The 24924-nt window shown below is 42.5% G+C and overlaps 1 protein-coding gene across 2 annotated transcripts in view; it reads left to right on the top strand.

The window, feature by feature from the left end:
* Window positions 1-24924, top strand: part of tbc1d19 (TBC1 domain family, member 19) — an 87559-nt gene that overhangs the window by 39250 nt on the left and 23385 nt on the right. For both annotated transcript variants that reach the window (XM_080189165.1, XM_080189156.1), the window contains exons 12-13: window positions 19388-19462; window positions 22314-22376. In XM_080189165.1, coding sequence (XP_080045291.1) covers window positions 19388-19462; window positions 22314-22376 — 138 coding nt within the window. The remainder of the gene's footprint in view (window positions 1-19387; window positions 19463-22313; window positions 22377-24924) is intronic.

Raw genomic sequence — 24924 nt, 5'->3', positions numbered from 1 at the left:
TGATCTTTGTTCATTTAATTTCTCATACTGAAGAATGTTTACAAATTAAGAAAGTAAATACAGAAATTATTTGTGGTAATCTGTGCAAAGAGTGCATATTTTCTAAAATACTATTGTAATTGTTAGTTGATCATAAATTAGCATTTTCAAGCCAATCAATATTTGTAAAAAGAATAAGAATTAATTTGATAAAAATAGAAAATGCTGGAAACACTTTGCAAGTTAAGCAACAGCTGTGCAGAAAAAAAACTGAATAGATGGGCTGGATTTTTACTGACTCAGGATCACTCAAGTGTCCTTTAAAATGGCAGCTAGGACCTGATTCAGGGAATCCCAATTCCATTCCTGGGGTATCCTGTTTTTGGGAGTGCCTTTGGGCTGATTTGGGTAAATAGCCAGCGCGGCCACTTCAGATTTGGCTGGCTCCAGTTGCAGGAATAGGCATGTCTTAGTCTTACGCAATTTTCATGCAGTTTTTAAAATTTCATTTATTGATGTGGGCATTACTGGCTAGGCCAGCATTCATTGCCCATCCCTAATTATCCCTGAAGAGATGGTCTGCTGTGGAACCCCTGTGGGTGAGTAAGTCACTCATTACAAAATTTCTAACCTCTGATGTAGCCACGGTGCTGTTAGGAAGAGAGTTCTAGGATTTTAATCCAGGAACAGTGAAGGAGTGACGATATATTTCCAAGTTAGGATGGTGAATGACTTGGAGGGGAACCTCCAGGTGGTGATTCCCATTAATCAGCTGCTCTCATCTTTCTAGATGGTAGCGGTCATAAGTTTGGAAGGTGTCTCCTCAGGTGAATCACTGCAGTGCATCTTCCAGATCGTATACACTGTTGCCACTGTTTGTCAGTGGTAGTAGGAGTGAATGTTAGTGAAAAGGGTGCCAATCAGGTTTGTCCTATACGATGTTGTTGCGTGTTGTTGGAGCTGCATTCATCCATGCAAGTGAACAGTATGTCGTTATACTTCTGACTTGTGCTTTGTAGGTGGTGAACAGGGTTTGGGGAATCAGGAGATAAATCACTCACTACAAAATTCCTAACCTCTGATCTAGCCACAGTATTTATATCACTAGTCAAAATCAGTTTGACAGTGCGGAATTCCGTGATTCACCTTGTTGGAGATGGTCATAGCCTGGCACTTGTGTGACATGAATCTTACTTGTCAGCCCAAGCCTGAATATTTTCAAGGTCTTGCTGCAGTTGGACATACACTGCTCAGTATTTGAGAATTCTCAAATGGTGCTGAATGTTATGCAATCATTGAACATCCCCACTTCTGACCTTATGATGGAGGGATGGTCATCAACGAAGTAGCTAAAGGTGGTTGGGTCTCAGACACAAACTTGAGGAAGTCCTACAATGATATTCTGGAACTGAGATGATTGACTTCTAATCACTCCAACGATCTTCTTTTGTGCAAGGTGTAACTCCAACCAGCTGTTTTCCCCCCGATTCCTATTGACTTCAGTTTTGCTCGGGATCCTTTATACCACATTCACTCAAAGACTGCCATGATGTCAAAATTAGTCACTCTTTCCTTACCTCTGGAATTCAGCTCTTTTATCCACACTTGAACCAAGACTGTAAGGAGGATCTGAATGACCTTGGAAGAACCCAATCTGAATGTCACTGAGCAGGTTATTGCTAAGGAAATGACCTTTAATAGCACTGTTGATGATCCCCTTCCCATCATTTTATTGATGATCACGATTAGACTGATGGGGTGGCAGTTTGGTGGGCTTGGATTTTTCCTGCTTTTCATGTATAGGACATGACTGGGTTATCTTGCATGTTGCTGGGTAGATGTCAGTGTTATAGCTATACTGAACAGCTTTGTCTGGAACACGGGAGGTTCTGAAGCACAAGTCTTCATTACTGTTACCGGAATATTGTAAGGGCCCATAACCTTTGCAGTATTCAGTGTCTCCAGCCATTTCTTGATATCAAGTGGAGTGAATCGAATTGTCTGGAAACTGACATCTGTGATGCTGGGGATCTCCAGAGGAGGCTGAGATGGATCATCTACTCCACTTCAGGCTGAAAATTGTTGTAAATGCTTCAGTCTTGTCTTTAGCATTGATGTGCCAGGTTCTCCCATCATTCAGGATTGGTATATTTGTGACACCTTCTCCAGAGAGTTGTTTGATTGTCCAACATCATTCACGACTGAATGTGGCAGTACTGCAGAGCTTGAATCTGATCTATTGGTTGTGGAATTGTTTAGCTCTGTCTATTACTTGCTGTTTATGCTGTTCAGTGTGCAAGTAGTCCTGTGTTATGGCTTCACCAGGTTGACACCATTTTTTTAGGCTTGCCAGTGCTGCTATTGGCAAGCACTCCTTTATTTCCCTGGGCCTAAGGTGTTTTAGTACTCGAATAGATGTCTAGGCTCTAAGCCAAGAATGCATATGAGGCCTAAATGAAGAGAGACAAATCCATTAGTCTGTTGAAACGCCTGAGCCCCAAAGAAAACATAGCTTTATTGATCACTCTGATTCTCTGATCTCTGCTCTTAATTGCACAATGCATATTTACACAAGACTAACTGATTTTAAGTGCTTGTAGTTTTAACTATTGAAACTATTGAAGTGTCTGGATGATTGACACTTCTAGTGGTAAAACAAATTTTTAATATGGAATGTTATAAGTGAATTACTTTTTAAGAAGATTTGTTTTCACACATCCTATAATTGCCATAAGGCTAATTGACCCACTATTATAAAACCAATGGAAGTGCCTCAACTTGGCATGAGGGCATGAAGGACCTTGGGGGGAGTTGTGGAAGGCATACCTTGGCTTAGAGGGCATGAGTGACTAAGAAGGTTGATGGACAGGCATGAATTGGCACGAGTAGAGCAAGGGGATTGTGTTGCAGGTGAGGGTAGGAGGGCCTTTCTGTTATTTTTAACTGAGCCAAAGTCCCACAGCACCAAGTCGTGGCTTTTAAACAACTCACCTCGGCACTTGGGAACTATTGTGGCTATGTCCGAGCCTTTTCCCGGATCTGCTGGCTCACCTCCAGTCTCCACCTGGCCCTACCATCAACATTCCAATGAAAATGCCATCTTTGCAGGCATTTTTAAATCACAAATCTTTTTGAGTCACAAGCAGCGAGCAAACAGGTCCAACCATTAGTTAATAAGGCAAATGGCATTTTGGCCTTTATTGCAAAGGGATTAGCGTTTTTTTAAAAAAGGGAGGTTTGGTTCCCTTACTTTAGAAAGGATATAGTAATATTGGAGGCAGTCCGAGGAAGATCCAGTAGGCTAATGCCTGTGACGAGAGGGTGGTCTTATCAAAAAAGCCTAAATGGTCTGGGTCCCTATTCCTTAGAGTTTAGAAGAGTGAGAGGTGACCTTACTCAAGCGTATAAGGTCCTGAGGGAATTTGACAGGGTAAATGATGAAATGTTTTCACTAGTGGGAGAGTCTTGAAAAGGGAACATAAAACTGAGGTGCATAGAAATTTCTTCTTGCAAAGATTGGTGAATCTCTGGAATTCTCTGTCCCAAAGGGTAGTAGAGATTAGATTATTATAAGACCATCTTCTCATCACAGGCATTAGCCTACTGGATCTCCTTTGGACTGTCTCCAATATTACTATACCCTTTTTAAAGTAAGGGAATCATTATAAGTATTTAAAGTGGAGGTGGATAATTATTTGACTGATTGAGGAAATAGCACTGAAAAGGAGGTGATGCCGGCATAGTTCAGCCTTGATTATATTGAATGGCCAGGTGAGCGTGAAGGGTCTGGTGGCCTACTCCTGCTTCTAATTCTTTTTCTATTTTTTTAAATTCAATCATGAGACATGAGCGTCACTGGCTGGCCAGCATTTATTGCCCATCCCTAGTTGTCCTTGTTCAGAGGGCAGTTGAGAGTGAACCACATTGTCAGGAGTCACATGTAGGCCAGACCAGGCAAGGATGGCAGATTTTCTTCCCTAAGGATATTCTATGAACCAGATAGGTTATTTTTATTGAATCTAAATTCTACCATCTGCCGTGGCAGGATTCAAACCTGGGTCGCCAGAACATTCGCTGAAGTTCTGGATTAAACGATAATACCACAAGGCCATCACCTCTTGTGATCTTATATTCTGTTTCTCTTGAGGCAGGCCAGCTGAGCCAGAACTCTTCTCACTCCCAGTTCTCACATCAAGGATGTAAACGCAGGCCAATGTTTCAGGCCCATAACCTTTCATCAAAATTGGGAAAAGTTAAATGTGCAATGAGTGTTGAGCAAGGGTGACAGGAAGAAGGAGAAAGAGGAAATCAGAGATAGGATGGAAAACAGGAAAACTTGATAAAAGAATTAGTCTTATAGGACAAAAGGAGATTGTAATAGGGAAAGAAAAAGAGGTGCTTAGAACCGATGTGCTGCTGACTGCTAGCGAAAGAGAAAAACCTAATACCTGGAAAGGAAAGAAAACAAAATGGGGCAGAGATTATAGTCTGGAGTTGTTGAACTCATTGTTGAGTCTGGATAAGTTATAAAATGCCAATTGAAAGATGAGGTAGTGTTCCACAAGCTTACATTGAACTCATTGGAAGAGTGTAGCAGGCCTAGCACGATCTTAATTGGAATTGCTTCCAGTGAGAAATCTAGACATAATGCACAAAACCATATTTTTCATGTAATAGAAGCCAATACCACAATTATTGGTAGCAGAAAATCTTTCATATTTCTATGCATGGACAATTCAAAAGAAAATTTATTATAAATAAAATGTTGTTTGTTCAAGAACAATTGATGTTGTAAGGATGGTTCAGGAACAGCTGTGAAGTTTTGCAGCTCTCCACTGCTTAGTGACTGCTCATTTTAGCATGTTTAACATTGCAGTGAGTACTATGTATGTACAGTGTTCATTGGAAGGTGACTGCACAAGCTGGTAATGTTCTGGAACATAGGGACACAATTGAATGTGCCAAGATATGTCAGGGGGCTTAGATGAAAGAAGAAAAAGCTGTTAAATAATGAAATATAAAATTAAGCTAATTTAACAAAATTGATAAAAAGTCCTGTTATATTGGACCAGAATTTACTGTGAGCGACTGCTATTAGATTTGCTTTTATTAATATATGTTACTGTTTTAAATAGAGCAGCGCCCTCTACAGGACACCTAGGATCTGCATGCAAAGGACAGGCAATTATTTATCTTCATAACTAGATTGAAGAATTATTAATGAGCAGATGAAGAGCTTGAGCCAAAAAAGCATACATTAGAATAATGAATTCAATGTCAGTTCAGGTACATAAAGTCAAAAAGAGGGGGAGAAATTGATTTTGTAGAGAAAAGGAAGAGGCAATTTTTTTTTTCAATCTCCAAAAATAAACTTAAGGAATAAGATTCCACAATTGTAAAAATCATTTTCAATGCCAGGGAGATTGTTTGTAAACAATTAAAACTTAATCCCATCATTAAATGAATGCTTAGCCTTGAATGGGTAAGCCTTAAAATTTTATACCATGTTGTTGCCTGTGAAATATTCTATACCAACACTTTGACCAGTTTATTACTTAAAAACACATATCAGAGGGGAGCAACGCACATTTCTGCCATTCACAACAATGATCTAACTTAGACTTAGAGTGACTGGGAGGGAAACTTAGTGGAAGATGGAGTCCCATATCCCTGTGAAGAAGGAGAGAGAGAGAGAAGAGAGAAAATGGCATACTGCCCAGAGTGGGAAGAGATACTATAAAATTATCCAAACAAGACATAGCCCAAATGCTTCAAGAACTGCAGAAAACCAATATCAGGGCTGAGACTCACAGGATAAAAGTGTTGGGAAGAAGTGCAAAGAGACCTAGGTAAGTGCATTTCCAAGGTGAGCAAGGCCTCAGCAATAGCTAGCTGCTTGGAGCAGGTACGAGAGAGATTGTAAAAATACTAAGTTAATACAGGAGTTAAATGAAATGAAGCAAGAGGTAGAGAAGATAAATAGAGTGAAACCTGTTGTGTTTCAGCAACCATGACTTTAGATTAATGAAAATTGTAAATGTTTGAGTTTCATTAGTTGGTTTAAAAAACCTAGAGTCATAGAGGTTTACAGCATGGAAACAGGCTCTTCAGCCCAACTTTTTTTTTAACGACTAAGCTAGTCCCAGTTGCTCACGTTTGGCCTATATCCCTTGATAGCCATCCTACTCATGTAACTGTCTAAACACTTTTTAAAAGACAAAATTGTACCCATCTCTACTACTACCTCTGGCAGCTTCTTCTAGACACTCATCACCCTCTATGTGAAAAATTTGTCCCTCTGGACTCTTGTGTCTCTCCCCTCCCCTTAAATCTATGCCCTCTAGTTTTTGATTCCCCTACCTTTGGGAAAAGATATTGACTATCTAGCTAATCTATGCCCTCATGATTTTATAGATCGCTATAAGATCACTCTTAAGCCTCCTACGTGCCAGAGAAAAAATGTCCCAGTCTATCCAACCTCTCCTTCTAACTCAAGCTATCGAGTCCTGGTAGCATTCTAGTAAATCTTCTCTGCATTCCTTCTAGTTTAATAATATTCTTTCTATAATAGGGTGACCAGAACTATACGCAGTCTTGGACAGCTTCAACAAGGCATCCCAACTCCTGTATTCAATGTTCTGACCAATGAAACCGAGCATGTCAAATGTCTCCTTCACCACCCTGTCCACCTCTGACTCAACTTTCAATGAGCTATGAACATGTACTCCTGGATCTCTTTGTTCTATAACTCTCCCCAAAGCCCTATCATTAACTGTACTCCTGCCCTGGTTCGATCTACTAAAATGCATCACCTTGCATTTTTCTAAGTTAAACTTCATCTGCTATTCGTCATCCCACTAGCCCAATCGATCAAGATCCCATTGCAGTCTGAGATAACCTTCTTCACTGTTCACTATGCTACCAATCTTGGTGTCATCTGCAAACTTATTAACCATGCTTCCTAAATTCTCATCCAAATCATTAATATAAATGACAAATAACATTGGATCTAACACTGATCCCTCAGGCACACCACTGGTCACAGGCCTCCAGTTTGGAAAGCAATTCTCTACAACATCCTTTGTCTTCTGTCATCAAGCCAATCTTGTATCCATTTAGCTACCTCACCGTAGATCCCATGAGATTTAATCTTATGCAACAACCTAGCATGCGGTACCTTGTCAAAGGCCTTGCTAAAGTCCATATAGACAACCTCAACTGCACTGCCCTCATCTACCTTCTTGGTTATCCCTTCAAAAAAACTCAATCAAATTTGTGAGACTTTCACTCAAAGCTATGCTGACTGTCCCTAATCAGTCCTTGTGTCTCTAAATGCCTGTAGATCCTATCTCTCAAAACACCTAACAACTGACCCACTACAGATGTGAGGCTCCCTGGCCTGTAGTTACCAGGCTTTTCCCTGCAGCCCTTTTTAAACAAAGGCGCAACATTTGCCACCCTCCAATCTTAAGGCATCTCACCTGTGGCTATCGATGATTCAAATATCTCTGCTAGGGGATGTGCAATTTCCTCCCTAGCCTCCCACAATGTCCTGGAATACACTTCATCAGGTCCCGGGGATTTATCTACCTTTAAGACTTCCAGCACCTCCTTCCCTGTTATATGTACACTCTTCAAGACATCATTATTTATTTCCCCAAGTTCCCCAACATCCATGCCTTTCTCAACAGTAAATACTGATGAGAAATATTCATTTAGGATCTCACCAATCTCTTGTGGATCCTCACATAGATGACCGTGTTGATCCTTAAGAGGCCCTACTCTCCCTAGTTACTCTTTTGCCCTTCATGTATTTGTAGAATCTCTTTGGATTCTCCTTTACCTTATCTGCCAAAGCAACCTCGTGTCCCCTTTTTTGCCCTCCTGATTTCTCTCTCAATTCTACTCCTACACCCCCTGTAATCTTCAGGGGATTCACTTGATCCCAGCTGCCTATGCATGTTCTGTGCCCCCTCCTCCTTCTTGACCAGGGCCTCAATATCCCGAGTCATCCAGGATTCCCTACTTCTGCTTCACTCTAAGAAGAATGTGTGCTTCCCCTGAACCCTGGTTAACACACTTTTGAAAGTCTTCCACTTAACAGACATCACTTTGTGTGCCAACAGACTACCGCAATCAACTTTTGAAAGTTCCTGTCTGATACAATCAAAATTGGCCTTGCCCCAATTTAGAATTTTAACTTTTGGGACAGACCTATCATTCTCCATAGCTATCTTAAAACTAATGAAATTATGGTCACTGGTCCCAAAATGATCCCTCACTAACACTTCTGTCACCCGCCCTTCCTTATTTCCCAGAGGAATTCAAGTTTTGCCACTCTCTAGTCAGACTATCCACATACTGAATGAGAAATTCCTCCTGAATACATTCAACAAATTTCTCTCCATCCAACCCTCTAATACTATGGCTGTCCCAGTCAATGTTGGGGAAGTTAAAATCCTCTACTAGTATCACCCTATTTTTCTTGGAGCTATTTGTAATCTCATTACATATTTGCTGCTCATTTTCCCGTTAACTATTTGGGGGTCTATAGCACAACCCTGTCAATGTGAATTCCCCCTTCTTATTTCTCAGTTCTACCCATGTAGACTCAGTGGGCGAACCCTTGGATATATCCCCTCTCAGTACTGCTGTGATGTCTTGGTGGTTATTTTCCAGTGGATGCCTTGGTGGTTATTTTCCAGACGTCGCTGGATTCCGGGGAAGTGCCGGAAGATTGGAAAACGGCTAATGTTACGCCGTTGTTTAAGAAGGGTGCCAGGCAAAAGGCGGGGAATTATAGGCCGGTTAGTTTAACGTCTGTGGTAGGTAAAATGTTAGAATCCGTCATTAAGGAGGAAATTGTGAGGCATCTTGAAGGGAATTGCTTGATAGGGCAGACGCAACACGGTTTCATTAAAGGGAAGTCGTGTCTGACAAATTTACTGGAGTTCTATGAGGATGTGTCTAGGGCGGTGGATAGAGGAGAGCCGGTGGATGTGGTCTTTGGATTTTCAGAAGGCGTTTGATAAGGTACCTCACAAGAGGTTACTGCAGAAGGTCAGGGGACATGGAGTTGGGGGTAGGGTGTTAGCGTGGATAGAGGATTGGTTGTCAAATAGGAGGCAGAGAGTGGGGGTCAATGGGTGCTATTCGGATTGGCGGTTGGTGACTAGTGGGGTGCCCCAGGGGTCGGTGCTGGGGCCTCAGCTATTTACCATTTATATAGATGATCTGGAGGAGGGAACCGAGTGTAGGGTGTCGAAATTTGCTGATGACACCAAGATTGGGGGAAAGGCAAATTGTGCGGAGGGTGTGGAGAGTCTGCAGAAGGATCTAGATAGGCTGGGCGAATGGGCCAGGAAATGGCAAATGGAATTTAATGTTGGCAAGTGTGAGGTGGTCCACTTTGGTAGGAAGAATGGTAGGAAGGACTATTACTTATGTGGCGAACAACTGCAGCAGGCGACGGTGCAGAGGGACCTCGGGGTCCTTGTGCATGAGTCGCAAAAACCCAGCCTGCAGGTGCAGCAGGTGGTCAGGAAGGCGAATGGGATGCTGGCCTTCATAGCGAGGGGGATTGAATATAAAAGTAGGGAGGTCTTGCTGCAGCTGTATAGGGCATTGGTGAGGCCGCAGCTGGAGTACTGTGTGCAGTTTTGGGCGCCGCACCTGCGCAAGGATATTTTGGCCTTGGAGGGAGTGCAGAGGAGGTTTACTAGGCTGATACCGGAGTTGAGGGGGTTGAGCTATGAGGAGAGGCTGAATAAACTAGGCTTGTACTCGTTAGAGTTTAGAAGAATGAGGGGAGATCTCATTGAGACGTATAAGATGATGAATGGGATGGATAGGATAGAGGTGGAGAGACTCTTCCCGCTCAAAAAAGACAGTAGGACTAGGGGGCACAGCCTCAATATAAAGGGGGCGCGGTTTAGAACGGAGTTGAGGAGGAACTTCTTCACTCAAAGGGTGGTGAATATCTGGAATTCTCTGCCCGTTGAAGTGGTGGAGGCTGCCTCGCTAAATATTTTTAAGAAGCGGGTTGATGGGTTTTTGATAAGAGAGGGGATTAAGGGTTATGGGGAGAGGGCGGGAAAGTGGAACTGAGCCACGACAGATCAGCCATGATCTTATTGAATGGCGGGGCAGGCTCGAAGGGCCAGATGGCCTACTCCTGCTCCTATTTCTTATGTTCTTATGTTCTTATGTTTTCCCTCATCAAAAGCGCAACTCCCCCTCCTCTCTTACCTCATGTTCTATCTTTCCTATGGCATCTGTACGCTGGAACATTGAGCTGCCAGTCCAGTCCCTCCCTTAGCCATGTTTCAGTAATAGCTATAATATTCCCAGTCCCAAGTACCCATCCATGCCCTGAGTTCATCTGCCTTGCCCATTAGGCCTCTTGCTTTGAAATAAATGCAGTTTAATCTGGACTTCCCTTGCTCTCTATTCTGCTTTTGCCTAATCTGTCTGGTACTAGGATTACTGACACTGCCTTTACTTATTTAATGTGCCCTCTTTAACTTCTGTGTTGTCTTCAACCTTCTCCTGTCTCCCTACTGCTTTGGGTCCCACCCCCTGCCAAACTAGTTTAAATCCTCTTGAGTGGCTGTAGCTGATCTCCCTGCCAGGATATTAGTCCCCCTCCAGTTCAGGTGTAACCCGTTCCTCTTGAACAGGTCACCCCTTCCCCAGAAGCGACCCCAGTGATCCTGTCCCCTGCACCAGCTCTCCAACCATGCATTCATCTGCCTAATCTTCCTATTCCTACTCTCACTAGCACGTGGCAATGGCAGTAGTCCAGAAATTACTATCTTTGAAATCCTGCACTTTAGCCTTCTGCCTAACTCTCTATATTCACTGTTCAGAATCGTATGCAAATATTGTACAAAGTAATGCAATGTAATTGGTGCTGTGATTTTTCTTCCATTCTGTAATTGTCATAGCAAAAAAGATCCCCAGGTTTGAGAGCTCTGTTGACCCCCATTTGTTCTTTGAGAATACCTGTTAACAAAGAGTTTTACACAGATTTGATGATACGGAGGAAATAAAACTGATGTTAATGTGCCTGAGCTCTGTGGTCCATTCTGCCTTACCTGATACCCAGAAAGTAGGGGAAGACAGCTGCAGGACATGAAAGAAGCATTTTCGCAGCAGTTTGCTACTGTAGAGGAGATCTATTGGAAGGTTATAAACAATTGCAGGCAAAAGAAAGTGGAACTTCCAGCAGGGTTTGGTAGTTATCTGTGGACGTACTTCACAGGAGACTTTGGGGATGTGAACAGAGTAAGACTCAGAGTAAGAGAAATTGGATTAGGATTTAAGTAACACATGCCACCAAAGGGGGTAGAAAGATGTGCGAGAATTTTGGCCCGCAGATAAAACCTACACAGACGCGTGGGTGTTGAGGAGAATGACCTGAGCTTGGGAGAAAGAGGTCTAGGAAGTAGATAAACTAAGGCAAACAAGGGTGGAAAGATGTTCCCAGTGAAAGGCCCAGCGCCCAATCCTGTATGAGGGCATGGGGTGATAAAGGTAACCTATATGCTCCTCCCATAGGGTGAGACAGAGGTCAGCCCCAGTGGGACCTCAGACAACAGCAGGTGAGGTGCTACAATTATGAGATATTGGGTCACAATGCCCAAGAATGCAGAGCAACCTGCCAATACTCACAGACCAGCATATCAGACCATGCCACTAGAGGGACCAGTGCGGTAAGCCTCGGTAGCCCCTTCTCCCTGTACCTTCAGCTGAACACGGGTCCGAGGGCATGACGGTGTAGGTATGTAAGTCAAGGTGGGACAGTGTAGGAAGATCCCTAATGGATGGCAAGCCAATGTCAATAGAGCAACTTCACACCCTTCAATGTATTGGAATTGTGAGTCAGGCAGCTTTTGCTCAGCTGTCAGAGATGTGCTGCCTCTGAGAGTTGGTGGTGAGTTGCCTTCTTGAAACGCTGCAGTCCATGTGGTATAGGTACGCACACAGTACTGTCAGGGAAGGAGGTACAGAATTTTGACCCAGCGACAGTAAGAAACGGCGATATGTTTCCAACTTAGAATGGTGAGTGGTTTGGAGATGATGGTGTTTCTGTGTGTCTGTTGCCCTTGACCTTCTAGATGGCAGTGGTCGTGGGTTGGGAAGGTGCTGTCTAAGGAGTGTTGATGAGTTGCTGTTTTACATCTTTTAGATTGTGCACATTATTGCCACTGTGCATCGGTGGTGGAGGGAGTGAATGTTTGTAAAAGGGGATACCAATCAAGCGGGTTGCTTTGTCCTGGATGGTGCCAAGCTTCTTGAGTATGTTTGGAACAGGACTCATCCAAACAAGTGGAGAGACTTGTGCCTTGTAAATCGTGGAGAGGCTTTGGGGGGTCAGGTGGTGAGTTATTCACCTCAGGATTCCTGGTCTCTGGAAAAGAAATCCTGAATGTCAATAAAGTTGTTAGTTTGTAATTTTCTTCTGTGAACATTAATGGTTTTATTTCCTAGAATAGAATGAAATGAAATATTTTCTTTCTTGACCCTTAATTCGCAAAGGAAGTTGAAGGTCTGTTTGAATCAAGATATGGTTAAAGAAGAAACGTCTTCAATTTTTGTGTTGATAAGTATTTAATAATTTAAATTAAACTTATTGTAGTGGGGAAGGAGAAATGATTTAACTAAGTTCACAGAGGTGACCAGATGGAATCCTTTTAAAGCATTGTTGACAATACACTTGTATATTGGTAAAGATTGAGGTTTCGAGAAAAGTCAGTTAGTCTTTTGAAAATAATTTTTATTATCTCTGCACTTCCTCCACCTCTCACTCTCCAAATACGTTAACTGATGATTGCATCAACATTGAAAAAGAATCTATTGTGCAGAAATTAAAAATGTTAAAAAGGCGGGGAATTATAGGCCGGTTAGTTTAACGTCTGTGGTAGGTAAAATGTTAGAATCTGTCATTAAGGAGGAAATTGCGAGGCATCTTGAAGGGAATTGCTTGATAGGGCGGACGCAACACGGTTTCATTAAAGGGAAGTCGTGTCTGACAAATTTACTGGAGTTCTATGAGGATGTGTCTAGGGCAGTGGATAGAGGAGAGCCGGTGGATGTGGTCTTTCTGGATTTTCAGAAGGCGTTTGACAAGGTACCTCACAAGAGGTTATTGCAGAAGGTCAGGGGACATGGAGTTGGGGGTAGGGTGTTAGCGTGGATAGAGGATTGGTTGTCAAATAGGAGGCAGAGAGTGGGGGTCAATGGGTGCTATTCGGATTGGCGGTTGGTGACTAGTGGGGTGCCCCAGGGGTCAGTGCTGGGGCCTCAGCTATTTACCATTTATATAGATGATCTGGAGGAGGGAACCGAGTGCAGGGTGTCGAAATTTGCTGATGACACCAAGATTGGGGGAAAGGCAAATTGTGCGGAGGGTGTGGAGAGTCTGCAGAAGGATCTAGATAGGCTGGGTGAATGGGCCAGGAAATGGCAAATGGAATTTAATGTTGGCAAGTGTGAGGTGGTCCACTTTGGTAGGAAGAATGGTAGGAAGGACTATTACTTACGTGGCGAAAAACTGCAGCAGGCGACGGTGCAGAGGGACCTCGGGGTCCTTGTGCATGAGTCGCAAAAACCCAGCTTGCAGGTGCAGCAGGTGGTCAGGAAGGCGAATGGGATGCTGGCCTTCATAGCGAGGGGGATTGAATATAAAAGTAGGGAGGTCTTGCTGCAGCTGTATAGGGCATTGGTGAGGCCGCAGCTGGAGTACTGTGTGCAGTTTTGGGCGCCGTACCTGCGCAAAGATATTTTGGCCCTGGAGGGAGTGCAGAGGAGGTTTACTAGGCTGATACCGGAGTTGAGGGGGTTGAGCTATGAGGAGAGGCTGAATAAACTAGGCTTGTACTTGCTAGAGTTTAGAAGAATGAGGGGAGATCTCATTGAGACGTATAAGATGATGAATGGGATGGATAGGATAGAGGTGGAGAGACTCTTCCCGCTCAAAAAAGACAGTAGGACTAGGGGGCACAGCCTCAAGATAAAGGGGAGGCGGTTTAGAACGGAGTTGAGGAGGAACTTCTTCACTCAAAGGGTGGTGAATCTCTGGAATTCTCTGCCCGTTGAAGTGGTGGAGGCTGCCTCGCTAAATATTTTTAAGAAGCGGGTTGATGGGTTTTTGATAAGAGAGGGGATTAAGGGTTATGGGGAGAGGGCGGGAAAGTGGAACTGAGCCACAACAGATCAGCCATGATCTTATTGAATGGCGGGGCAGGCTCGAAGGGCTAGATGGCCTACTCCTGCTCCTATTTCTTATGTTCTTATGTTCTTATGTTATTGTAACATTGCAGCAGGATCTTTTGAGAGTTTTTTTTTAAGAATGGTTACTTCCAAATGAAGATGATGTTGCACATTTATTTTTATCAGTTCCATTTGCTGAAATTGAATTGTTTTGTATTATTAGTCTCTCAGCTTTCTGTATTTCTGTGTTCCTCTTCACTTTAGTCTAATTATGGTTATGTAGTGTTTGGATTCCTTTCTGAATGCTTCACTGAACAAACTTGTGAACGAGCTTGCCGATTGCTTCAGTAACTGATTACATATTGTTTTCACATGAATTGATATTTAAACAAGACACCTAAGTGAATGACAAAATCAACATTTGCGATCACATTTGTGGACGTAATATCAAATAAATGATTCAAGTCACCAGTTAGAAAGGATTTGTAATCTGGCTTAGCTTTTGGAAATAATCAGAGGATTTCTACAAAGGCATATGTTTCTTAGTTATCAAGCAATTTCTACATCAGGGTAGCAATGGACATAGTATTAAAGAACTGGTCAAGCACAATTGTATGTTTGGCCTGCCTATGTATATTTGTTTGTGTACATCAAAAATTAAGGGTATCTGTGTATCTTCGGATTTCAATTGTCATGGAAAGCTAAGCACTGCAAATATTAAATTTTTTCTTGAAACCTGGCAGCTAGATATTTTTCATATATTTTGGTGGATTATGGCACCTCAGTGCTGGCAAAGATTATCAGTAGAGTCATCAATTTGATTATACTAATTCCACCTGCAAGATTTTGATGCCAACGACCAGGGCTGGAACAGAGGTGGGCAGGCCTCCTTGCTGTTACCCTGCCACAGTCCCAATGCCCAACCATTTTCTCGAAGGCTGAGTCGTGCACTGAACAGCTCAGTAAGTGGCAAGTACCCTGATAAGTCATTTAAGAATGCACAAAAGACCATTCCTCAGATTTCAACTGGAATTTTCAGTTAATCTTATGACTCCTATGGCATCACAAGTAGGGAAAATGTCTTGAGATGCTTTTCAAGTGCGAGACTTGGGGGTCCATTGCTCCAGGATCACTTTGAGGCTGCACAGCCACCATATTAAACTTGGTTGCTGTGGTTTTCCCTCCACAATCGTGGTCTGGTAGCTGTAGCCATTTATTTTCTTTGGTTTTATGAAAAATGCTGAGAAGGCAGCTTAAGATAGAGGGCCTCCTAAATACCTTCTTTGGCCATTAATTTGATAAACCAGCAAAAATTACTATCAAGTGACTTATCTCAAAATGGTGCAGGGTCAGGATATGGATTTGATCCCAAAGTCAGGATCCCTCGCCAAATGGAAAATCCTGCCTCAGATTTCACAGCCAGTTGAAATTTTTGTGCAACATCTTTTTTATCATCTTACTTCCTATTGACTCTCGTTTTTTTTTAATCTTGATATGGATTTGTCTCTTAGTTCTTAAATGTGGCGTTTGTCTGGAATTGTAACAAATCAAATATATGGCTGTTTTAACATGATTGTTAAATGGCAGTATTTGGGTAACAAAGTTTATAGCTTTACCAGTGAAATTAGGATTATCCCTAACAACAATTCACTTTTATTTGGTACTTTTAATGTAGCAGTTGGTTGCAAGATGCTTCACAGAAGTATTACCAGATGATTTAGTTCTGAGCCACACAAGGAGACATGTGGATGGATGACCAAAAACTTGGTCACAACAGTGGGTTATAAAAAGTCCGATAATCTCATAGTCTTCAAATTATTTGGATCTGTGTAATACAGAGATTTAGGATTTCATGGAGATTTAATGAGGCTGGCAGCGTGTTGTCAGTGACCCGAGCAGTGTGAAAGTGAGGCACACAGAAGAAAAATTATGAATATGATGAATTTCTTGTGATAAATCTCCTGATGTAATTGTGAAAGCAGATGTAATGAGTTTTAAAAAACTTAAAATTATTTTTATTTTTATTAGTCACAAGTAAGCTTACACTCATACTGCAATGAAGTTATTGTGAAATCACTTAGTGAGATATATAATGGGCAAACACATTCAATATTGCCCACTTTATATTATGGCTCAAGGTCAAAGTTATACAGTGGGTATTCAAAAACCCAGTGTGATTGACTTGTATATTTATTATGCTAGTTGATCTTCTGTAGGCTGCGCCTCTGGTGAATATTGTAAGAAAAAATGGTACTTCAGTGTATCTCTTCCCTCTTCAACCACTCTTACTATCGTTTCAGATCCATACTTAGCTTTTGAAAATAATGAGAGGGTTTCTTTAACCTCCTCCACTTCCTACAAAGAACCTAGGAGCAGAACTAGGCCATTCAGCCTTTGTAGCCTGTCCAACCATTCAACAGGATCATGGCTGATCTGGTTATGGCCTTCACTCCACTCTCCTGTTTTCCCCTAATAACCCTTGCTTCTCTTGGCAATGACAAAGTTTTATTTATCTCAACCTTGAGTAAATTCAGTGCCCCAGCCCCACTATTCTTTGGGGAAGAGAACTTCACAGACCAATGACTCTTGATGAGAAAACACCCTCCTGGTATCTGCCATATCATGTCCCAACGAGATTTTATATGTTTCAATGAGATTACCTTTCATTCCCCTAAACCCCATTGCATAAAGAACTATTCAACCTTTTTCCTAGGATAAACCTTCCATTTGAAGAATGAGTCAAGTGAACTTTCTCTGAATTGTTTCTATTGCATTTGAATCCTTTTTCACAGCGCTGCATAGATGCCCAGTTTTGAGTTGCTAAATCTGTTGAAAATCTATCCCATTTAGCACAGTGACTGTGCTGCGCAACACGATGGATGGTATCTTCAGTGTGAAGACGGGACTTAGTCTCCACAAGGACAGAGCAGTGGTCACTTCTACCAGTACTGTCCTGGACAGATCCATCTGTGACAGGTAGATTGGTAAGGATGAGGCCAAGTAGGTTTTCCCTCTTGATGCTTGCTTCTATCTGTCATAGACCCAATCTAGCATCAATGTCCTTCAAGAATTTGGTAGCTTGGTCAACGGTGATGCTACCAACTCACCCTTGGTGATGGACATTGAAATCCCTACCTAGAGAACATTCTGTGCTCTTGCCGTCCAGAGTCTGAGTGGTGTTCAACATGAAGGAATACTTATTCATCAGACAGACCACCAGAGGTGGCAGCACAGTGGCCATCTGGTAGTGGTGGCTGGTGTTGGTGAGTATGACTTTGGCTGGAATTCTCTGACTTTGCATGTGGTCCCACTGCTGTGAATGGGGATTTGCCTGAGTACCAAATTCTCTGTTCTTGCTGGCAGCAGTAGCAGGGCATGCGAGACTGGAGAATTCCAGCCCATTGACTGTTGTGTTTTGCTTGTTTGTGAGACAACTCACCCAATTTTGGCACAAAGCCGCCAGTGTAAGTATGGAGTTTACAGGGTTAGTAAAGCTAAGTATTGCCATAGGTTGATGCTGGGCATTCTGTCTGATCTCATTTCTTTTTGACTTTGTTTAGTTATTTAATATAACTAAGTGGCTTGCTGGGCCATTTCAGAGAGCATTTAAGAGTCAAACCACATTTAAAAAGAAAATGTTTATTTATTAGTCACAAGTAGGCTTACATTAACATTGCAATGACATTACAGTGAAAATCCCCTAGTCACCACATTCCAATGCCTGTTCGGGTACACTGAGGGAGAATTTGACCTGACCAATGCATCTAATCAGCACATCTTTCAGAGTGTGGGAGGAAACCAGAGCACCCAAAAAAAACCATGCAGACAGGGGGAGAACATGCAGACTCCACACAAACAATGACCCATGCCGGGAATTAAACCCAGGCCCCTGGCATGTGAAGTAGCAGTGCTAATCACTGTGCCACCAAGCCGCCCGTATTGTTGTGGGTCTGGACTCGCACATAAACCAGAACTGGTAAGGAAGGTAGATTTCCTTCCCTAAAGGATGTTAATGAGCCAAGCAGCTTTTAGTGACAATTGACAATAGTTTAATGGTTACCATTATGAAGGCGAGCTTTTAATTTCAGATTTCTTTCAATTAATTGAATTTAAATTCCATTAGTTGCCATAGTGAGATTTGAACTTGTTTACCCAGAGCATTAGCCTCAGCCTCTGAATTAAGTCATGCTGTATAATATTAAAGGTGCAAGAGTGTAAGAAATTGTGTGCATTTGTCAAGTTTGACATAAGCATTATAGACAAGTTGCACAGAGTGAAAATTGTTCTTTATGCACCATCATTTTTTTCAATTTCCTTGCTTGTAAACAGCCATTGTGTCACTGTGTGATGTTTTAGAATACTCATCACAGCAAGAATTACCCAACAAGCATAACTTGGCAAAAAAAAATTGAGTTGTCGCAAAAACCCAGTCTGCAGGTGATCAAGAAGGCGAATGGGATGCTGGCCTTTATAGCGAGGGGGATAGAATATAAAAGCAGGGAGGTCTTGCTGCAACTGTACAGGGCACTGGTGAGGCCACAGCTGGAGTACTGTGTGCAGTTTTGGTCGCCGCACTTCCGCAAGGATATTTTGGCTTGGAGGGAGTGCGGAGGAGGTTCACTAGGCTGATGAAGAGAGAGTAAATAGACTGGGTTTGTACTCGTTGGAGTTTAGAAGGATGAGGGGGGATCTTATAGGGACATATAAGATAATGAAAGGGATGGATAGGGTAGAGGTAGAAAGATTCTTCCCGCTCAGAAAGGACAGCAGGACTAGAGGGCACAGCCTCAAGATAAGGGGGGGGTCAGTTTAGAACAGAGTGGAGGAGGAACTTCTTCACTCAAAGGGTGGTGAATCTCTGGAATTCTCTGCCCGTTGAAATGGTGGAGGCTACCTTGCTAAATATATTTAAGTCACGGGTAGATAGGGTTTTGACAGACAAGGGAATTAAGGGTTATGGGGAGAAAGCGGGAAAGTGGAACTGATCCACTTTAGATCAGCCATGATCTTATCGAATGGCGGGGCAGGGTCGAAGGGCTAGATGGCCTACACATGCTCCTATTTCTTATGTTCTTATGAGTAGATGCTTGTGAAGAGCTATCTGTCTAGTTTTATTTGGCATATATGAGATGTTTTGAACTTTTTCAGGTGTTTAATGACCAAAGTTTTAACTCATTTTCTTCTGTATTTACAGGATTCTTTATATTATGAACAGCTGAAATCAAATGTGATTCAACATGATCTTTTAGTTGACAACCTCATCTACAAGGTACGAAACAAGAGTGTGCAGCCACTGTTCCTCCATCGGTGACCATCTGCTGCCTCATGTTATACATCCTGTAATGCATGAAAGAGGGAAGTGCATCAGTGAGAATCTTGCAGTATGTTTGGGTGACGGGTCATCTGATTGAACCTCTTTCTGTATCTTCCACCCTCACCTGAAGTAACAAGTGTGAACAGGCTGTGGACAACTTTTCACTAAGATAGAGGTCATCTGATCAGCTGTCTTTGCTATGTCCTTCCCTTCCTTGAACTCGGTATACCAAACTTCCCCTGCATTCGCTCTGAATTCTTACCTTTCTCTTATTACTCCAATTTCCACTGATTCTGTCACTTTGTCCATGAGATCCACCTCCTCTCCCTTGACCCTATTCCTTCTAAACAACTTTCCTTTCTTGTCCCCATGTTAACCAATATTGTTAATAGTAATCTCTCATCAGATGCTGTCATTCTGTCCCTTGAAATTGCTGTCCTCTCCTCAAAACATCAAACTTTGACCCCACCACAGGCCTTGCAAACGATACTCTTTTCCAACCTCCTTTTCTTCCCCAAAGTCTGTTCCTAATGTTTCAGAACACCATTTTTGAAATGATAATCTATATGACTATGACAAAGTAAACTGGCTTTCCTTATGCATCTTGACCTATGTGTAATTTCTGGTCTCATTAACCACAACATCATCCTTCAATGTCTCTCCACTGTTACCCAGCTGTGTGGATCTGCTCTCACCTAGTTGCATTCTTATCTACCTAATCTATCCATATCTTATCTATCTAGTCCAGTAACTACCACTACCAATAACACTACCATAATGCCACTATACCACTGCCTCCCCACTCCCAATTTAGTCCCCATCTACTGACTTCATCTCTCACCCTGGCAACCATCTGAGACTAAATTAGATAGTTCGCAACCTTGGTGTCATATTTGACCTCGCAATGAGCTTCTGGTCACACAGGCATGCCATCAATTAGACCACCTATTTTCAGCACTGTAGCTTTGGCCTGTCTCAGCTCATCTGCTGCTGAAACCCTAATTGTTGCCTTGTTATGTCTAAGGTTGACAATTCCCACATCCTCCTGATTAGTGTCCCACATTCTACTCTCCATAAACTTGACTTCATCCAGAATTCTGCTGTCCCATGTCTCGCATCAAATCCTCCTCGTCTTTCACCTTTATGCTCACTAACGTATAGCGGCTTCCAGTCAATCTGCGGCTTGACTTTTAAATTCTCATCCTTATTTTCAAATCGCTGCATGATTTTCCCCCTTTCTATTTCTGTAATTATTTCCTGTACCATAACCTGTGAAGATAAGAACATAAGAAATAGGAGCAGGAGTAGGCCAACTAGCTCTTCGAGCCTGCCCCGCCATTCAATAAGATCATGGTTGATCTGTCTTGGCTCAGTTCCACATTCCCGCCCTCTCCCCATAACCCTTAATCCCCTCTCTTATCAAAAACCCATCAACCCGCGTCTTAAAAATATTTAGCGAGGTAGCCTCCACCACCTCAACGGGCAGAGAATTCCAGAGATTCACCACCCTTTGAGTGAAGAAGTTCCTCCTCAACTCTGTTCTAAACCGCCCCCCCTTTATCTTGAGGCTGTGCCCCCTAGTCCTACTATCCTTTCTGAGCAGGAAGAGTCTCTCCACCTCTATCCTATCCATCCCATTCATCATCTTATACGTCTCAATGAGATCTCCCCTCATTCTTCTAAACTCTAACGAGTACAAGCCTAATTTATTCAGCCTCTCCTCATAGCTCAACCCCCTCAACTCCGGCATCAGCCTAGTAAACCTCCTCTGCACTCCCTCCAAGGCCAAAATATCCTTGCGTAAGTACGGTGCCCAAAACTGCACACAGTACTCCAGCTGCGGCCTCACCAATGCCCTATACAGCCGCAGCAAGACCTCCCTACTTTTATATTCAATCCCCCTCGCGATGAAGGCCAGCATCCCATTTGCCTTCCTGACCACCTGCTGCACCTGCAATTAGGGTTTTGCGACTCATGCACAAGGACCCCGAGGTCCCTCTGCACCGTCGCCTGCTGCAGTTTTTCTCCACGTAAGTAATAATCCTTCCTACCATTATTCCTACCAAAGTGGACCACCTCGCACTTGCCAACATTAAATTCCATTTGCCATTTCCTGGCCCATTCGCCCAGCCTATCTAGATCCTTCTGTAGACTCTCACCACCCTCTGCACAATTTGCCTTTCCACCAATTTTGGTGTCATCAGCAAATTTCGACACCCTACACTCGGTTCCCTCCTCCAGATCATCTATATAAATGGTAAATTTTGGCTTCTTGAGAGCATTCCCAATTTTAATTGCTGCACCAACGTTGACAGCCTTACATCTACCTCTCACTCTCTCCATCTGCCTCCAGTTATTTAGTTTTGACAGGCCTATTATTCAAATGCTGTGCTGGACCATCACCCTCCTCAGAATGAAAATCAGAACTGTAGGTAGCCATTTTTAAAAGGCTGGGTTTACAAAGCTGTAAATCCTTCCTCTCTCCGCACCCCACCCGGGAGGAAATATTTGGGTCTAAGTTAGAAATTCATTCAGGGGGAAAAAGACTGCAGGATACATTGTTTTGGTTGAGTTTACAACATAATGCCAAGGCAGAGGAATTGCTTTTGCCAAATTTGTATGTGTTTGGTACCAAAAGTGCTCTTTCTCGGTAAGGACATTTGTCACCTTAATGATAGTGTAAATTCAATCTCTGTCTCCCCACTTTTTCCCCCCCCCATCCCCCAAAAAGAACATTTTAGATCGATTGAGTAAAATGTGGAAAGGTTTTGTTATTTGCTGATAAATTTCCTTTTTTTTGTTCTAGGATGTGAAGCTCACGGCTAGTAATGATGACTACTATTTTGTTTTTGAAGATTATCTGTATCAGGTCGGTTAAAATATTTCTGGTGAAGTCAATATTTACAAAGGAGTAGTATGCTTAATTTCATTATTGCATTATTCATTAATTTCATTATTTATTCATTATTATCTTTAGAGGAAATTTTAATGTGAAGTTTTGAGAGATTAAAAAAATACAAATAAGAAAAACATTTTAAGTGCTGACTTTTTTATGTCTAGGCTCTTTACATAAGCGTTTTGTATTTCTGAATCTTTCAATAATTTTTTTAAAGTAAAATTTTATGCCATTTTATGACGAACAGCTGCTTGGATTCTAGCCACAGAATTGTTACAGTGCAGAAGGAGGCCATAAGAACATAGGAAGTAGGAGCAGGAGTAGGCCATCTAGCCCCTCAAGCCTGCCCCGCCATTCAATAAGATCATGGCTGATCTGAAAGTGGTTCAGTTCCACTTACCCACCTACTCCCCATAACCCTTAATTCCTTTATTGATCAGAAATCTATCTACCTGTGACTTAAACATATTCAACAAGGTAGCCTCCACTGCTTCAATGGGCAGAGAATTCCAGAGATTCACTACCCTCTGAGAGAAGAAGTTCCTCCTCAACTCTGTTCTAAACTGAATCCTCCTTATTTTGAGGCTGTGCCCTGTAGTTCTTGTTCCCTTTTTAAGTGGACAGAATCTCTCTGCCTCTACCCTATCTCGGCCCTTCATTATCTTGTATGTCTCTATAAGGTCACCCCTCAGCCTTCTAAACTCCGAGTACAGGCCCAATCTACTCAATCTCTCCTCATAAGCTAACCCTCTTATCTCCAGTATCAACCTGGTGAACCTTCTCTGTTCCAGGGCCAATATATCCTTTCGCAAATAAAGGGACCAAAATTGGACACAGTACTCCAGTTGCGGCCTCTCCAGTACCTTGTACAATTGCAGCAAGACCTCCCTGCTTTTATACTCCATTCCCCCTCATGATAAAGGCCAACATTCCATTCGCCTTCTTGATCACCTGCTGCACCTGCAAACTGAGTTTTTGCGATTCATGCACAAGGACCCCTAGGTCCCTCTGCACATTAGCATGTTGTAATTTATCACCATTTAAATAATAGTCCATTTTATCCACTTATTCCTTCCGAAGTGGATAACCTCATACTTGCCAGCGTTATACTCCATCTGCCAGATCCTTGCCCACTCACTCAGCCTATCCAAATCTCTCTGCAGACTTTCCGCTTCATCTACGCAATTTGCTTTCCCACTCATCTTTGTGTCATCAGCAAACTTTGTTACCCTACACTCGGTCCCCTCCTCTAGATCATCTATTATACGGTGAACAGTTGAGGCCCCAGCACTGATCGTTGCGGCACGCCACTAGTCACCAACTGCCAACCAGAAAAGCACCCATTTATTCCAACTCTCTGCTTCCTGTTAGATAGCCAATCCTCAATTCACGCTAACACTTTACCCCCACCTCCGTGTACCTTAATCTTCTGCAGCAACCTTTTGTGAGGCACCTTATCAAACGCTTTCTGGAAATCTAAAAACACCACATCCACTGGTTCCCCTTTGTCAACCGCACTCATTACTTCTTCATAAAAATCCATTAAATTCATCAAACACGACTTTCCCTTCATGAATCCATGCTGCGTCTGCTTGATCGAACCATTCTTTTCCAGGTGTCCTGCTATTTCTTCTTTAATGATGGATTCCAGCATTTTCCCAACCATAGACGTTAAGCTAACTGGCCTGTAGTTACCTGCCTTTTGTCTACCTCCTTTTTTAAACAGCGGCGTCACGTTAGCTGTTTTCCAATCAGCTGACACTTCCCCAGAGTCCAGCGAATTCTCTTAAATTACTACTAACGCATCTGCTATTACTTCTACCTTTTCTTTCAGTACCCTAGGATGCATACCATCCGGGCCCGGGGACTTGTCAACCTTTAGTCCCATTAGTCGACCAAGCACTATCTCTTTAGTAATAGTAATCGTTTTAAGGACCTCACCCCCTACAGTCCCAAGACCGTAAGCTATTTGTGTCCTCAACCGTGAAGACCGACACAAAAAACTTGTTTAAGGCTTCGGCCATTTCCTTGTTTCCCAGTATTAAATCTCCCTTCTTGTCTTCTAAGGGTCCAACATTTACTTTAGTCACGCTTTTCCTTTTTATATATTTGTAAAAACTTCTATGATCAGTTTTTATATTTTGTTTTAGTTTCATAATCTATCCTTTCTTTATCGTTTTCTTAGTCGTTCTTTGTTGTTTTTTAAAGCTTTCCCAATCTTCTAATTCCCCACTAGTTTTGGCCACTCTGTATGCATCAGTTTCTAATTTAACACTCTCCTTTATTTCCTTAGTTATCCACGGCTGGTTATCCCTTTTCTTACAGTTCTTCTTTATCACCGGAATATATTTTTGCTGAGTACTGAGAAAAAATCTCCTTAAAAATCCTCCACTGTTCCTCAGCTGTCCCACCAACTAGTCTGTGCTCCGAGTCGACATTAGCCAATTCCACCCTCATCCTATCGTAGTCTCCTCTGTTCAAGCAGAGGACATTGGTGTGGGACCCTACTTTCTCATCCTCC

The sequence above is a fragment of the Carcharhinus amblyrhynchos genome, chromosome 1, assembly GCF_965287045.1.
Source record: "Carcharhinus amblyrhynchos chromosome 1, sCarAmb.v2.hapA, whole genome shotgun sequence".
NCBI classification, from domain to species: Eukaryota; Metazoa; Chordata; class Chondrichthyes; order Carcharhiniformes; family Carcharhinidae; genus Carcharhinus; species Carcharhinus amblyrhynchos.
The sequence above is the reverse complement of the archived record's forward strand: the minus strand, read 5'-3'. Positions and strand labels throughout refer to the sequence as shown.